This window comes from Dermacentor albipictus, chromosome 1 (genome assembly GCF_038994185.2).
Source record: "Dermacentor albipictus isolate Rhodes 1998 colony chromosome 1, USDA_Dalb.pri_finalv2, whole genome shotgun sequence".
NCBI lineage: Eukaryota > Metazoa > Arthropoda > Arachnida > Ixodida > Ixodidae > Dermacentor > Dermacentor albipictus.
Window position 1 is genome coordinate 72,395,911 of NC_091821.1, and position 16,645 is coordinate 72,412,555.

Below are 16,645 nucleotides of genomic sequence, written 5' to 3' on the forward strand. Positions count from 1 at the left end.
ATAAGGCACAGCCTATAGAGAAGACCCACTAGCAATGCCATGTTGTGATACCCAGCAAGTTCCCGCTGCCAGCTATGGCGCCATTCTGTGCCATGGAGGTCAGCCAGGGCTTCAACATGCCACTTACTCACTGGGCACAGTCTTGTGCTACCGCACCATCTACTCGTCTGGCCCAGTCCCATGCTACAGTGCCAATCTGACAATCAAACCTGTCCCTGGCCATGGCAGTTGTCCTAATACCGTAACGCGTGAACACCGACACAACGGTCAGGGTTTTCTAATCGAGAATGATTATATATATTGTATAGTTTCAAGTGCTTCTTTTGTGTGTGTGTGTGCGTGTGTGTTTGTTTTTGAGGGCTGTCTTGTATTGAGCTTGAGTACTTGAATTATAAACGGGTTTTGTATGTGCAACATGTCACTGTCTGTCTCTTACTTGCTGGAATCTATGACACAAGGACAATAGATGATGATTATTTTGGGGGACAAAATAAGCTCCAAAAGTGAGAAAATTTTTCATAAGAGTTAACTTCCACTGTAAATGCAAAACTCAATATATAATGCAACACTGATACAAGGTAGTGAAAAGTGGTAAGAACTGCATGTACATTTTATATTCTGCACTTAGTAACAATGGAATCAAAAACAGATGTGAAAACAGGGAATTGTTACATAATTCTATTTATAAGGGAAATACACACTACAATTTGAGAGCTTAGTATGAAAGCACTGCAACTACAACCCTAGCTTCCAGCACTTAGTCACTTTGAAATAAAAAGTCGCACTTTCACCTGGAAGGTGAAGCATCTATTGCAATAGCAAATTAGTGGACAGCTATACGTAAGGATAGTAGCTTTACCAGCCGTATAAGCTTGTAAACATAGGCACACTAACTAAATTAACAAGCATGGTGTCACGCGTGCATAAGCAAACATGAACACATCTGACTCGATGAGCGCAGAAACTCGCTGTCAGAACAATGGCGTGAGGAAATGCGGCAGCAGCAGCAAATGAAATGACATTCTTGCTGTCTATCGCTTCAATGAAAAGTGAGTGCTGAGAAGACATAGCATGCACAAAGGTGCGAACCGTCAATGCACCTAGACTCTGCCCCCAATGCAGATCACTCCCAAGATATGGCTGGGCGACCGCACGCAGCTGCCACGTGTGCAGTTGCAGATGGAGTAGAACCCCCCCCCCCCTCTCTCTCTCTCTCTCCTCCCCCTAGTGACTTGCAATGTTGAGTGCCTCGCACATGATGGGAGACGGCGCACTTCCTGCCTGCTTTCCTCTCTCGCGCAGGCGAGATTGAGCCGCGATCGTCGGCTCCCCTCGCACGGCTTCACTTGCACATAGAGCGTAGGGGGCATGTCGATGATGTGATCGCCCTTGGACTTTGTAAGGAACCTCACAGTGATGGCAGAAATGTGCTTAGGGTGTTCATATAATTGCTATCACAATAAAAATGGCCATCAAAAAGTATTTGGTGTAGCACTGGTTAGTTAGTATGGCACCACAGTGCACACAGGCTGCATTAACAATGGCCCCAGCATCAGCCCTATGTTTATCAGATGACAGCAACCAAGAACTGAAACTATAACAGTCACTGAGCACATGTAATCTTTCAACATCTTATACCATTCTGCAATCTTCCAGCTCATTTTCATCAGAAAATAAAGATACATTCCACACACTCTCTCATGACTTATATCAGTGCAATCCTCCCACTGAATAATAGAACCTTCAAACTTGCACACAAAAGACTACCGGTAAATAAATATGTCACATGACCATCTCACTGCATCATATGGCAGTGTACTTACTGATAGTACATGTAACTGTCACATGTGTATTAGCTGAAATTGTGCAGCTTTTGCAGATATGACTATGAATGCAGCCTTCTGCAAATGTGCTGCTGGGATCTGTGTAAAGACAATAAAGAAGTTTACAATGTTGGGTTCTGTCTTGAGATACTGCTGGCTAGAGTTCCCCTCAGATCTCACTTTTCAAACAATACTGCCATTCTAGAGAGAAAGCCCTTCACACAGCAGTGTCTGAAGAATTTGCTAAAGATTTTGTAAGGAACTCAGCTGAATGCAGGCTAAAATGCAGGCTACAAGGGCAACCATGCTCAAAGCACTATGCGAGTTGTACAACACCACATCAAAATGGTGTGATGGGGTTGTAAAGGGAAAGCCATTCTGTTCACAGTACTTACCTTGATGTGCTTGAAAATAATCTCATTTTCTTCAGGTGTCAGGACATCTTTCAAAGGGCGCATAAAATCCTTGATGAATGAAAAAAGAAACAAAAGAAAAAAACATTGTGACATGGTCCTCACATGGTGGCTTTTCTTGGAGAAAAGAAAAGCCTTGTTTACTTCTGACTTAGTGGAAAAATAAGCAGTTCAAGGAAGAAGCAAGTAAACACTTATACATAAAGGAAAAAAATTCTTACTATTACATAGAGCAAAAGAATGTTACTTGCAAAAGCTTTCTATCTGGATTGGTCTGCATGTACTTATACTCCTAAACATTTCAGCCTAAAGAAAACCACTGAGCCTTTGTAAAGTACAGAGATACTCCTGTGTCTCAGACAAGAAGCCTACACATGAACAACCACTAAATAAACATCTGTGTGCAATCAAATGGGCACACAAGCTTTTTTACAACCAAATAAAATGAAGGCAGCACATGCGAGTGATAAGGGCACATTTTTGCGACCTACGAATCAGTAACATTATGCTGTCTCAAGATGGCTGCTATATTTCGACCTAACTCCAGTATTTATTCCTGCAGAGGCCAGGAATCCAAATGCCTGCCCATAGTTGTATACTGAGCCAGAAGGAAGCAGCATATCTGCTGCTTTAGCAAACTTTAGAGGTGTGGAAGTGTCGTAGAAATGTATTGCATGAACGGCTTTGAGTGTATGTAGAACTCAAAGATACTGCTCGTAGATTATAAGCCTCCTCGGTACCCAATTTGGAAGAACTGCATAAACAAAGGCACCTTGGTAAAAACTGTCCCTTGAACTACAGGCTTTTCTTTAAAGAATGCTTAATCCTGTCAAGCTGTCAGATTCAGAATACGTTTAAGCAAAACATTTCACCTGTGTCTCGCTTGACTTAGCCATTAAATAGTAAGACTGGCTACTTGTGCAGATTGTGAGGCAGGAGGAGGTTGATCATGCCAACAATTGAATGTCGGCAATCTGCAGTGCCTCTTCACTGTCTTACGTACCATACGAGGTCAACAAGCTGGCATTATGATAAAGTATTAACCAACTAGCTCTCAAGAAGCCTCGCTGAACACTTTACATAAAAATTTGATACATCAAGACACTTACACGTGTAATCATATTGAGGGCCTCAATATAGTTCTTTTCAGTTTCTATGAGCTCTTTGATACAGTAGTCTCTCTTTTCTAAAGGTGCAGTGGGAGCAGCTGCAGGAACCTAAAACACAAAAGAAGCAGCAGATAAAAACATTGTAAATGACTATAAAGTGAGTATCCAGGGAAAACACGGGGAAGGCGGGGGATGGAAATTCAAGACGATGAGCAAAACGAGAACAAGGGGAAAGCAGGAGCCAACATTTCGACAAGTGGACTTGTCTTCTTCCAAGGCAACATATGCTTTCCTCACCACAGTATATATAGGTGGGGTTCTTCCAAACGGGAGAGGGTGTAAGGCGGGTGGGTGTAAGGCGGGTGGGTGCAGCAACGAGCAAAGGTGTGTCAGCGTGTCGAATTGAGAATAAAGGAGCGCTGAGCACAAGGCCAGTGAACCGGCCAAATGTCAAGCACGTGTCAATGCCCGCGTGTTAGCCGGCGCGTCAACGGCATGTCTGACACGCCGGCTGGGGGAAAAAAAAGGAAGGAAAAAAAATGAAAAAAAAGCTAAGAAACAAAATAAGTGTTGTTGTCGATAGCTTGAAATTTAGCATAGCAAATAGATTCTAAAGCTCCCTTTGAAACGTTTATGCCTGTTGGTTGCAATGTCTTGAACTTATAAGGTATGATTCTCTGTATTTTCTTTCTCATTCAGAACGAAAATTGTCTGTAAAATGTAGAGTTTAAGTTCATCAAAGTTATGACCTGGTTGGTTGAAATGCACAGCGACGGCTTTGGGAAGCTTTTTAGCTGTCTCCGCGCGATGTCCGTTTAATCTGACGTTCATTGATTGTCCTGTTTCACCGTATACTGTTTCTTACAGAAGGAACATTCAAGCATATAAATCACATCCGAACTTGTACAAGTGAAGCTTGTACACGAAGTCAAATCTAGCTTCAGTTGTACAAGTCGGCTAACACGCGGGCGTTGACATGTGCTTGACATTTGGCCGGTTCACTGGCCTTGTGCACAGTGCTCCTTTATTCTCAATTCGACACGCTTACACACCTTCGCTCGTTGCCGCACCCACCCGCCTTACACCCTCTCCCCTTTAGAAGAACCCCACCTATATATACTGTGGCGAAGAAAGCATATGTCGCCTTGATGAAGGCAAGTCCACTTGTCGAAATATTGGCTCCTGCTTTGACCTTGTTCTCATTTTGCTCATCGTCATAAAGTGAGCATGCATCTTATACTGCATCCTGCAGTTGAAGAACCACATACAGTCGACTTCCTTTAATTCCATGTTTGCTCATTTGTCTCAGTTAATCCCACTGCATTTGAAAGTTACAACCGCAATAACAAGCTCTTTCATTTGTAATTTTTTATTGAGTTTCTGGTTGTTCACAATACCTTATAATGAGTCAAACATTTATTAATACAAACAAAGGGATTTGGTGATTGGTTGGTTTAATGAGAAAAACCATCTAGATTGAACTGATCGATGTTCAACTCATGGAGTCAATGGTGGACCAGTGCAAGTGGCTATGGTAAAGGTGCAAAGAGGGATATTTTCTGTTTCCCATTTTATTCACCCCCTAAATGTGCTTCCCATTGCATGCACGAAGGATGGAAACATAGGAGAGGAAAAGCAACATAACTAAAGCACTGCAGAATTTGGGAGGACAATGCAAAGAAGATGTAGAAGAGTGGTGAAGAGCAGCATTAGTAGATGATTTAGACAAATGCGGAAAAACAAGAAAAAAGATAGCCGACTTCAGCGATTCTTGAACAGAGGAAATGAAGTGAAAACTGGACTTGTACAGGTAGAATGTTGGCAATGAGAATTCAAACTATACTTTAAAATGCACATTGAAAATTCCGTATCACCTTCACACTACCCCCTTCCAAAAGGATGTGCTAACCACCACCACAAGGTATTTCAGGCAAATTAGGCTTATTTCTCACTGCGAATTGTAAACTCAATGATTAATTTGAACATTGCATAGCTTGAAATACCTTCCACGTAAGAGGCTGAATTAATGAAAGTCGACTGCACTTTGTATAGTAAGAACATGGCATGGGATTACCTCATGGCAAAGGAGTGAGTAGTAAAGGTGTCCATGTTTGAAAGGACTTCACAAACTCTTACACACAGGCTGTTTTCCACTAGCTGCATGAAGTATTTCAAATTAGAGCAGTAAAATCAAACTTTAAAAAAAATGTTTACCATTTGAGTATCCAGATTTGTAGATTCAAGGAGTAATTTGTGCAGTTATGAACACAATTAACAAATTTGCATAGATTAACCTCTTAATTAGATATTTGATGTACCTAATATTTTCAGACAGTTCGAAGCCCATCCTCAACAGCATCCAGACAAAGAAAATTTTCAATACGCAAGCTCTTGCCCGAGAACTACGCCAACAAATAATTTCACATTGACAGCTAACTTAAAGTGAAACCAACTGATAAAAGAGCCCCTATGGCACTGATTTCATCACTTCTTCATTTCACAACACTGGCACCATCACCACTGGCATGGTACCGTGCAAAGATGCCTTGCACAGTGCCTTCGTTATCTTTATGCCTTCACCCTCAGTGTTGAGTCCCGATGCTAATGAAGCACTAAATCTGTGGCATCATTCCATTGTGCTTTCCTTCTTTGTTTCAGAAAGTTTTCGGTTGTCAGTGTTTGGCGCATTAATGCCACATTAATGCCACATTAATGCCACAGGTTGCTTGCTGTAGAAAAAAAAAGTAAATAAAGATATGCCATTGGTTATGTTGGCAATATGATGAAAGGTGGGAGGGGGGCACCGACATAGGTGGTGGGGGGGGGGGGATCTTCCTTCCCCGAGTCAGTTTCACTTCCAGTGAGCCTGCGGGCCCAAAATATTTGTTTGCATCGCTTTCACAAGGGCTTGTTTATTGAAAATTTAATTGTTCGGCTAAATAATGTTGAGAACGAGCTCCAAACTACTCGAATGTATTAGCCATGTAAGATCAATAACTAAACAATTCTCATGTCTGAGAGAGCAAAGAAAGAACACACAATCAACATGCATGCAGGAAGGCCCAGCACTTTTCCACATTACAGTAACAAAATGTACAAGAGGCACAGCTAATATACCTGAACTTTTGCCAACTTGAATTACACGTGCACTGACTCAGAGCAGTAGTGGCTTGATGCAGCTTACATTAGAAAGTTGCTAATAATTTCAAACTTCTGTTCACAAGGCACATTTTATAGTATACTGCAACAATGGAACCTCGAATCTACATCTCTTAAGGAACTGTGTGATGATGTCTTATAAGCTACAAAGCCCAGAATAAATAAAGCTCTGGTGTCTAGCCATGTGTGGCAGTGGCTGGCAAAACTTCCCCTCATGGTTAAACGTGAACAATATACTATAGACCTTTTCAGAAAAGCCTTGATAGCCAGCACTGTGTTGACCACTGGACTATGGAGGCTTGTTCTGTAAAAGCTAAAGCATGTTGCCGGCCTGGTTGGATGGGATTCCCGATACCACAGTGCAGCACAACTATATGAGGACAGAGAAGAAATTAACATACACAGAACTTCTGTGTATGTCGATTTCTTCTCCGTCCTCACTCAGCTGTGCTAGTAGAACTGATGAGAGCTGAGGCATGAGGCACCCACACATGCTGCCACGATCAGCAAGTGGCACACCTTTATATCTATGCTGCATAAGGTTTGCAGAATCCCGGAGAGATAGCACTTGGTTTGGTATATTGGTAATCTGACTGGTACAATAAAATAAGCTTACACTGCTCCTAAATGAAACCTCTGCCAGTCACTGATGACTTTTGCTCTGCAGCTTAATCAAATATGGGTAAAAAAAAAATAGAGGCTTTTGGCAGGACACCTGAGTGTTCAGACCTGTCACACCATATGAACCATACGCTGGCAGACAGCACTAGTGCACATTTTGGGCAGTGCTTAATGAAGTGCAGTGGCGGTGTACAGCATGCTTTACAAATATACAGGCCACCTAAGAGTTACATTAACTAAACCATTTTTTCACATGCATGCATCACAGAGACACAAGGGCACCTGTAACATGTGGTACCCATGCTGTTGCTGCTGGCTTAAGTTTTATAACTGTCACATGGCATTTCAAGGACTGCCTGTTTCACTTGCCATTTCCCTAACAAGTTTGCTCTCAGTGCATCTGAGATGCCACCTGTAGCTTTGTTCCTGCTCCAAACAATATTCTGAAGTTAATGGCAGCTACCATATGCTATTGTAGGAATAGGTCACGTGCCAAGCATGTTGCACAATCTCAACTTTTGATGCATTGTTTGCATGGAGTGTTTTCCAGGCCCTTGCTAATACATTGTAAAATGCAGGTTTTCATATTGACCATGCAGGGATGTATAATTGAGGTTCCACTGTATTAGCATCGATAATAAGAACTAATGCATCCGGGTGGCAATGTGTAGCATTCAGATACATTTACCCATTAGATATTTACACATTAAAAAAGTTTATACCCTTTGGGTCGTATCTTTTCCCACTACAATAATCGCCATCTGTCTTGCTCGCATTCCCGTTCTTTAACGCTGCGAGCTTGGTACTTCCAAATCACAAACAGCTTGCACGTTATCAGCGTGACACAGCATCCTTGACAGGAAAGTACCAAGTGCTGAGTTTTCAAGAAAGGAAATGCAAGCAAGGCAGATAATGATTATTGTTGTGGGACAAGATAAGCCCCAAAGGGGTGTAAACTTTTTTAAGAGCATGCACTTACACATAAGTAAAAAATTTTGCCACCTGAAGTTGTTATACTCACAATTATATTTTCTATACGTTATAGTATACATCTTACTATACTTAAGAAGTCCTTTAGTGTTATAATTCCTCCAAGGTTTAATAATTAAATAAGAAAAAACAAGGAGAGAGGAAAATGTGGTATTCCCAATAGCAGTAGCCTTAGCACTTAGGAGCTATTTAAACAACAAAAGCAAATAAATATAAACACAATCTAAACCAGCTAACACTTGCTCTTGTCACAATAAGTGAAAGCTTCTTTTAAAGAATAAACCACAGCATCTCGCTTTTGTGGTCTGAAATATAAACAAATGTTTCATGTTACAAGCCTGGACAGCGCCAGCCAACTTACTAAGTTATAGCTACATCTGAAAAGGGGGAAAGAAAGCAGAAGAATAACAGCTGCTTAAAACAAATAAGTGGTTATTAATAACTAAGGCTTGAATTAACAGTGGAAGTAACGTCTTCAATTAATGGAGTATAAATTGCTGTCAAAATTAGGGAAATTAATAAATGAAGAAGAAAAAGAATGTTTAAAAAGTGCTGAAAATACTGCTAGGTTGAATACTTCCAAGTGCAATTTCTGCTTGAATCATTGCAGTGCTCATTCAGCATTGGCAGGTGAGAAATTTTGAGGACGCATACCTGGACCCTCCGAAATGCACAGAGGTCTTCGTAGATGTCCTCATCATCATTGGTCACTGCCTCGTACTCATACTCGCCAAACTTGCCAAAGGCCTCGTTGCTGACATGCACAAGACATGCAAGGTTGAGCAACAAGGCAACAAAGCAGCACAGGCACACAAGAGCACAAACACAGGCACAGCAGCAGACAAATAAGCAGCTTGGCTACACAAACACTGCATGTCATGCACTAAGAACAATGCAGTAAGGAATGCGTCTGACTATAAAAAAAAGGAAGTAATAAACAAAACATTGCTTTACTTTGCTCAGAGCAAGCACTACTGTATAATCATTGTAGTTAACAACATCACCAAGTTTCAATAAGGAGTAGCATAGCTACTGCAGGACAGTAGCAATTACCATTACAGAAACTACATTCTTAGATAGTTTAATGCAAAAATGGTTTTGAGTTATAACCTAAAAAGAAGGAATAAAGCTTCAAATGTGACAAAAACAAGTACATAATATGACAACGACATGCCACAAACCAAGGGTCATGCAACACACAGTGCACATAATACAACTACAGTAGAAACACATGTACACGACAAATACAGACAACACTGACACTGCAAACAAGATATTGAAGCTTCATGGGCCTTGCTACTGATATTCAGTCAAAACATAAAAAGTGGTTCCCCCACAACTGTCTGTTAAGCTATTAGGGATAAACACCTTAGTGATGCATTTCATCATCTCTTACATTACTGTAATTAGGCACAAGTACAATCTGAAGGAACACACAAACAAAGGCATCATGCTAGCAAGCCGCAGTCAGACTAAACTGAAAGCAACACGCATGCCTCTGCATACATGGCAATGAGAGATTTGTGCACATGGTTTTGTTCTAGAACTGAAGCACAGGCACAGTGACATAAAGCGGAGAGCCATGCTATTACCATTAAATTTTCGATGCTGTCTCAGCCCCATATCCATTGTATTTGCCAGGTTCATTTACAAGGTATGCTACTCCTGTGTTCAAAATGCTCAATATTAACAAAATAACAAAGGACATCACATACATCTATCAAAGAAATATTTGTTAATTATGCCCACTTCCCGCTTTCTTTCAACATTTATTAGCTAACACACTGACCCTACTAGTATAAACATGTTACAATAGGAGGCATGAGTGAGGGAGCAAACTTTATTTGAATGGATGGCACTCTGGGCCTAGGATATGAGATACATGAAGAGCTGCCTAATTGTTCAGATAATATTTGCAGAATGAGAGAGTATCCACAAGAGGACACCGTTATTATAACACAATGGAGCCTGTGAAACAAACAATCCTTTTTTTTAAGCTACCTCTACAAAATTAACATTTAAAGTTCACGGCACAATAAAAGCATCACTTTTTAAATAATAATAATAATTCACTTACAAATAATCAAACAGAATAAAACGCATGTACACATATTCTAACTTTGTATATCTTCTACTGCCAGTAAAGAAATCAGGGTGATAAAATGAAGCGAAATCATGACGAGAGCAATAAAGTATGTACCTATCTGGTGTAAGTATTTTTCGTCTGAAGAAGCAAGTGAAGTCTAACAAAAAAGAAAAAAGAAATAAGAAAGAACGAAAAAAGAAAAAAAAAACATTGCAAGACAGATAGAACTAAAAAAAAAAATTATGGGGTTTAACGTGCCAAAACCACTTTCTGATTATGAGGCACGCCGTAGTGGAAAACTCCGGAAATTTGGACTACCCGGAATTCTTTAACGTGCACCTAAATCTAAGTACACAGGCGTTTTCACATTTCGCCCCCATCGAAATGCGGCCGCCGCGGCCGGGATTCGATCCCGCGACCTCGTGCTCAGCAGCCCAACACCATAGCCACTGAGCAACCACGGCGGGTCAGATAGAACTACATTGGAACCGTAAGAAAAAAAGTATGCTATGCAAGTGAACACAGAAGCAGCCTACTTAGTGCAAAACCTGCTCTTTAGGAACCTGCCATGTTTACTCAATTGCACCTAAGTTCAAGGCAACAGCAACTGCTTCACGTGAGCTCTTAAGACAGAGTACAATAGTGTGAAGAAAACAATGACAGCACAAGACACATTCTAGAACAAGAACTACAATGCTGTATCACAACAAAATCAACAGCCTTGCATCACAAAACAGATGCCACTAGACACAAGCATAATTAAAAAATGCTGGGCCTTTTTGCTAAAACAAAAATAATCCACTTTTGGGTGCAGGGCCAGACTGGCTCAGACAAGGCACTACCTCATTCACCCGTAGGGTGACGTAGCATAAGTCTTCATAAACATCCTCTTCACGTGTTCGACGAGGTGTTACAGGAAAATCGAAGACCACCATAGTGTCGTCATTGTGGCTGGAAAGGGTCGCATTGCCAGATTTGAACAATAAAAACCTGCATGAACACACTATTTCGGCATGCTCAAGAAACAGGTACTGAAGAATTTGAGAATTCATAATTAACCCTTTATGGACGTTTGTTACCTACAGGTAACTCACCAGAAAAAGAAATTTTTTTCCGAGTATTCGGCATGGAGTTTATGGCTAAATGCCTTTAGCCAATATTGAATGACAGGCAGCAAGCATCATTTGTCGGATTAGTACAGGTTCTAAATGATACTGTAAGTGGGTTGGGATGAATTCCATTTTCAGTTTACTGCCTGGTGTTGTCCCTCTAATGCTGAAAGAGTTTCTGGAAAATGTTTTTTCTTCTTTTTGTTGATTATGCTTGTTCTCTGTGTGTTTTGCACATTTCATGAATGGAAAAAAATTTTTTTTTCAGGTATTTCTACGATCTTGTCCTTAAAGGGTTAAATATCTCATAAATGTGGGTTCTTGTCAGATGATTGTAATTTTTCAAATGCTTTAGAGAGAAAAGGTCGAGCCATAAGTTAGCAGCACACACACTCCAAACGCATTTACTAGTTGTATGCTGAAGCAACTAGTACTGCTCAAATGCCTAGTTGAGGAATCGTGTCGAAAGAACCATGTAATACTCAAGTGGCTAAGAGGGAATCATGTGGGAAGTGCTTCCAGTGTTCTTTGTGAGCACATTTTTGGAATCGGAGCAATGAAAGTTGAAAAATTATCAACAAATATCAAGACTGGCTCTGTTAGTGCAAACTTCTTTTGCCTCCAGTGTTGGCCCTTACAAGACTCATTACAACATGGGCCCTTAAAAGCAGTAACTAAAGTGTTAATTAACCATCTTAATTAATGAGGAACCTGCAACCTAGGTGATAATAATATAATAACCTGCTTGGTTGCGATGGCTACTCACCAATATATTGTCCATCAAAATGATAGTACTAGTACTTAAGAAACAATCCTGATGCCATGTAAGCTCCCCTTTTGTTATGTGGCTAAAAAAATATATACCAGACACAACAATCACAAGCACACTGTTCTGTTATGCTGTGGCCTCTTGAGATCAGCTACATGATGGACTTGCACCTCGCCGCTTGATCTCGGAAGCCAAAACACTGCAGACAGAGGGTGACGGAACAGAGCAACAGTTTACGCATACTCAATCACAGATGAATAGGCCCTGCCGCTTCCACTGCATTGGCGAATTTTAGTAAATTACACTGCGCTCCTCGGTGACTGTTCAAGTGAAGATAGGAATCAGAATGTGGCCACTAGCATAGTGCCACTCCCTGTGTCCCGGGTTGAAGAACCCATGAAAGAGCCAAAAATCAGACTATGCTTGGACCAAATGTATAATGCACTAGAATATACTACTTGTACACTAACAACATTTTACCCATGGTGCAGCATGTAAACAGAGTGCTTTCTAAGCAATTTAGAAGAAAATGTGCTGGCATCTGCCTAACCCCAAATTGGAGCACACATTCTCATAAGGATTGCTTGCAAAGCTCTTAGCAGCTGAGAGCCACTGGCATGCAGCTGGTACAGACGAGGCTTGCTGAACACTGCTTGAGCATTGGCAGAAGACAATCAACTAGTGCTGTTTCCAGTGTCAGGTTAATTGAAATTAAATTCTCAGGTTTTACATGCCAAAACCACGACATGATTACGAGGCTTGCCGTAGTGAGGGACTCTGGATTAATTCTGACCACCTGGGTTTCTTTAACATGTGCCCATTGACTAGTACACGGGTCCTTTTGGTTTTTACGGCCACCGAAATGCGGCCACCGTGGCCAGGATTCGATCCCGAACCCTCTGGCTTAGCAGCGCAATGTCAAGCAACATTCAATGGCAGACGGCCATGATAAAACAATTATACGAGTAACTGCTTATGGTATTATATAGCTTAAATCTCTGGGTAGAAATATGGACAGCTGTTTTCCCAATTTCTACCCTTCTTGACCAAACTGGCATGATCTCTTTGGCAATGATCCTAATGGCTTTACTGTAGAAAATCCAGGGGCCATATATTTCAACAATGTATTTTCTTTAACCACCTTTTTTACCCCTTCGTCATTGGCACAGAAGCCATTATCACTGGAATTGGACACTTGGCAAAAATAATTATAAGAAAATAGGAATTAAAAACGAAATGGAACGTTACAAAATAAAGGCCCAGGTATATAGCGTGCATCAAAAGCTAAAGGACTGCAAGATCGGAGAAAACCTTGAATTTCCGAGCATTCCTTGACTGTAGACACAATAAAACAGCACACTTTGTTATTCGCATGTACTAGTGCATGCTGAAAATCGGAAAACCAGAAAATGTGCCCAAGCTGTGGAAATTTTAAACTTTTCCTTACATCTTGCAGACAGTAAACTTTTCCTTACATCTTGCAGTTAGTAACCTTTTAAAGCTAACTCTATGCTCTCTTCTGCTAATTTGCCAGCACCGTGGAACTTCCAACTTCCGTCTAGTCTGGCAATCACAGAGTCCTTCGATATATATATATTTATATATACAGCATCAATAAGAAGCTAGTCTCTCATTTGTGCATAGTAATCACATTGATAAAGTAAACATGCAGGTTTATTAAATCTTACCACAGCATGTTTTTAGCAAGTGTAGAGTGCTGCATGTATTTATTTGCCAAATAGGTTACACACACGAAGTGTGAGCAGCAGATAATGTAGCCAGCAGTGAAGCAGGAGCCTTGGTGTGTGTGCCGTAGTCTGCACTGAACCTCCACAGTGAAAAGCTGTCGAGGCACACACTCATTATGACTTTTTAGAAGAACTTGCTGTTGGGCTAGTTTGTAACTCATTATGGTAATCAGAGCCCAAAAAACACAACCTGTTATGATTCACGTATTCGCCGAAGAGCAGAGGCCAGGATTCATTGTGGTACTGACATCAAACAACATTCCACCGAGTCAATGTGGACACTGATATGCTGATAGTGATGGAAAATTACAGGTCGGTATGAGAACGAGATGACGGAGGTTTTCCCAGAACTTCAGTGAAAGACACCAGGACCTAGAGAAGCTTAACCTTCTGGTGAGCTTGGGCCACTGACCTCTCCCATGTTGTCAGTATGCTTGCTTCCCCCTTTCCAGGGTCAACTTGGGGGCAGTGGATGGGCTTTGTGTCAATCTTCCCCTCCTTGGAGGCGGTGTGCTGTGCCGATATTAACCACCAGACTAATCGATAGGAACATTACCCATTTACCTAGTGGGTGATCTCGGGAAGATGGAAGGTATTTAAGAGACATCCTGAAAGTGTGGAGTGTGCTCTCCCAGAACAATGTAGTCTACTTTAACATGTAGCTCATGCTATAAAACGACGTACTGTGCTTGGTGCTTCTGCCAGTATGGATATCTTATGTCTTTTTCTGTAAATAAGTTTGCCCTTTTCCCCTCGCGTAATTGAACCCCCCATTCTATTCCTCCAACCTCCTGACCTTGTGCTTATCAAGAAGTGAGCAACTCTCGTCACGAAAGTTTGGACGACGGCGTGGCCCAGCTACCTGTCTTGAGATGCATCAGTGGCATAGGCAAGAGAGCGAGTTTCAATGTGACACCAGGATTCGAGACCATGACCCCCGAACCTAACAACTGGTAGGCAGTGGTGAGATTGACCTCAAAGACCTTGGGATGTGGTGACCTACCGGTATTCCAATCAAGTTAGGAAATGTGGGAATGACCACCTCTTGCAGCTGACTGGATACGGCAGAGAAGGACTGGTGACATGGTGCCGCTTCTGTGGATAAGCGTTTGGTTTTGGCTGTAAGATTTACCAGGCTTCAATTTCTCTGGGTTAATATTTGAATCAGTAGGGATCTTTTACCTGAATTCTGATTTGCGTGGGTATTGGAGCAAGTATTGTGTGACAGCAGAGCCAAAGCCAAGCGACCATGGTCTTATTATGTGTGACGAGAGCTAACCTGCTGCAGTTGTGTGAAGAGCTCGAGGTAATAGCAGAGGAGTACTTAACGGAAGCTGAGGTTCATAAAACTATTCGCCAAAGTGACGATAATTTGAAAATCATCGAACATCTAGGTAACTGAATTCAAAGCAGTTAGGCAGGAACAGAAGGAAATTAGGCAAGAGAAGGAAGAAACTAGGCAAAAAGTGAAAATAATTTTGCAGGAAAAAGATAGGCTGGAAGCAAGGGAAGTAAAAGGCAGTTAATGGCAGCATGTGAAAAAAAAAAAAAAAAACATTGAATGGTTGGAGCAGGCAATCGAACAAAAACAGCAGCAGCTTGAGAAATCTAGCTAGATCGCAGTGAAAGTGGTAGGAAGTCGCTAGCGGGTTTCAGTCGAGAGCCGAAGAGAGAGGCAGCACCTGTGAGGTTAGGATGCACGTTCACGAGTGAACTGAAAGTTTTAGCTGCTAATGATGTCTTAGTGTCAACAGAGGACATTGAAGGCCTTCATCAGCGCGACGAGGTGCTGTGCCAAGAGAGCACTGTAGAGACAGCTAGGCCAGGTGTGAATGAATTGGCACAGTCACAGTGTGTGTATGTGGTAGGTGTTATAAATGAGGTCGTTAACGAAGTACTGAGTACTGCTGACCTGATAGACAAGAGCACCCATGTCGCGATAAAGGCAGAGTCAGGTCTGTGTGCTGAAGCACACTAAGCTGGACAATGCAGTTGAAGGTTGTTCACAGGAGTGTGAGCTGTGTAACTCAAAAGAAAACAGCTGCATTGTTCAGGAGTCGGTAAAGCTGTCCACCAGTCTAGGTAGCCAAAAGAATTATGACTTAGGTAAATATCCTTCAGATGGTGTGGGTGAGACAGCAGTCGAAACCAATGAGCTATGTGTCGATGCACGGCAAGAGCTGGACAATGCAGTAGAGGGCAGTTCGCAGGAGTGCGAGTTGCGTAGCTCAAGCAAAGACAGCTGTATTGTTCCAGAGTCAGTTTAGCTGTTTACCAGTTGAGGTTGCCAAGAGAGAGATGGTTTAGGTACAAATCACTCTTACTGTGCGGGTAAGACAGTGATCCGGGCCGATGAGAAGAGTAATGATCAGCACAAGGCGCGAGCAGATGGCTCTAAAGTGAGTACGAGGAAAAAGCACTGTAGGAATAACCGTTGTAAGGATCAGAATGTGGTGAAGAAGGTAGCGCAGCCAAAGACAGCGAAAGACACAACAAGGCATCGCACAATGAAAGAAAAGGCGCATTCGTCGTTTGCAATGTGCTCATTTCAAGCGTGCCCGATCTACCGGACAAAAAGAGAGAGAGAAGCATGTTCTGCATGTACACGGACAAAGGACATGGGGCAATTATGTTCCATGTCATTCTGTCATTCTTTTCGGGGTGCAGCGTGTATTGCGAAGGAACGCTAGGTGGCAGCACGAGACAAGGTGGTAAGGAGATGTGACGTGGCCAGACGAAGTCATTATGAAAGCACACTGCCAGGATGCAAATTGACAGGAGACTGTGACGTCTGGAAAGAGCTGATGGAATGGCAGGC

The 16,645-nt window shown here is 41.8% G+C and overlaps 1 protein-coding gene across 6 annotated transcripts in view; it reads right to left on the reverse strand.

The window, feature by feature from the left end:
- Vav (Vav guanine nucleotide exchange factor) overlaps positions 1–16,645 on the reverse strand; it is a 271,587-nt gene that overhangs the window by 57,798 nt on the left and 197,144 nt on the right. For 3 of the 6 annotated variants that reach the window (XM_065434441.1, XM_065434439.1, XM_065434442.1), the window contains 3 exons: positions 11,044–11,152; positions 3,346–3,453; positions 2,219–2,287 (listed from right to left, as the gene is read on the reverse strand). In XM_065434441.1, coding sequence (XP_065290513.1) covers positions 2,219–2,287; positions 3,346–3,453; positions 11,044–11,152 — 286 coding nt within the window. Of the gene's footprint in view, positions 1–2,218; positions 2,288–3,345; positions 3,454–8,769; positions 8,870–11,043; positions 11,153–16,645 lie in introns of all 6 variants that reach the window. The other 3 variants (XM_065434440.1, XM_065434443.1, XM_065434445.1) reach the window with 2 other exon arrangements.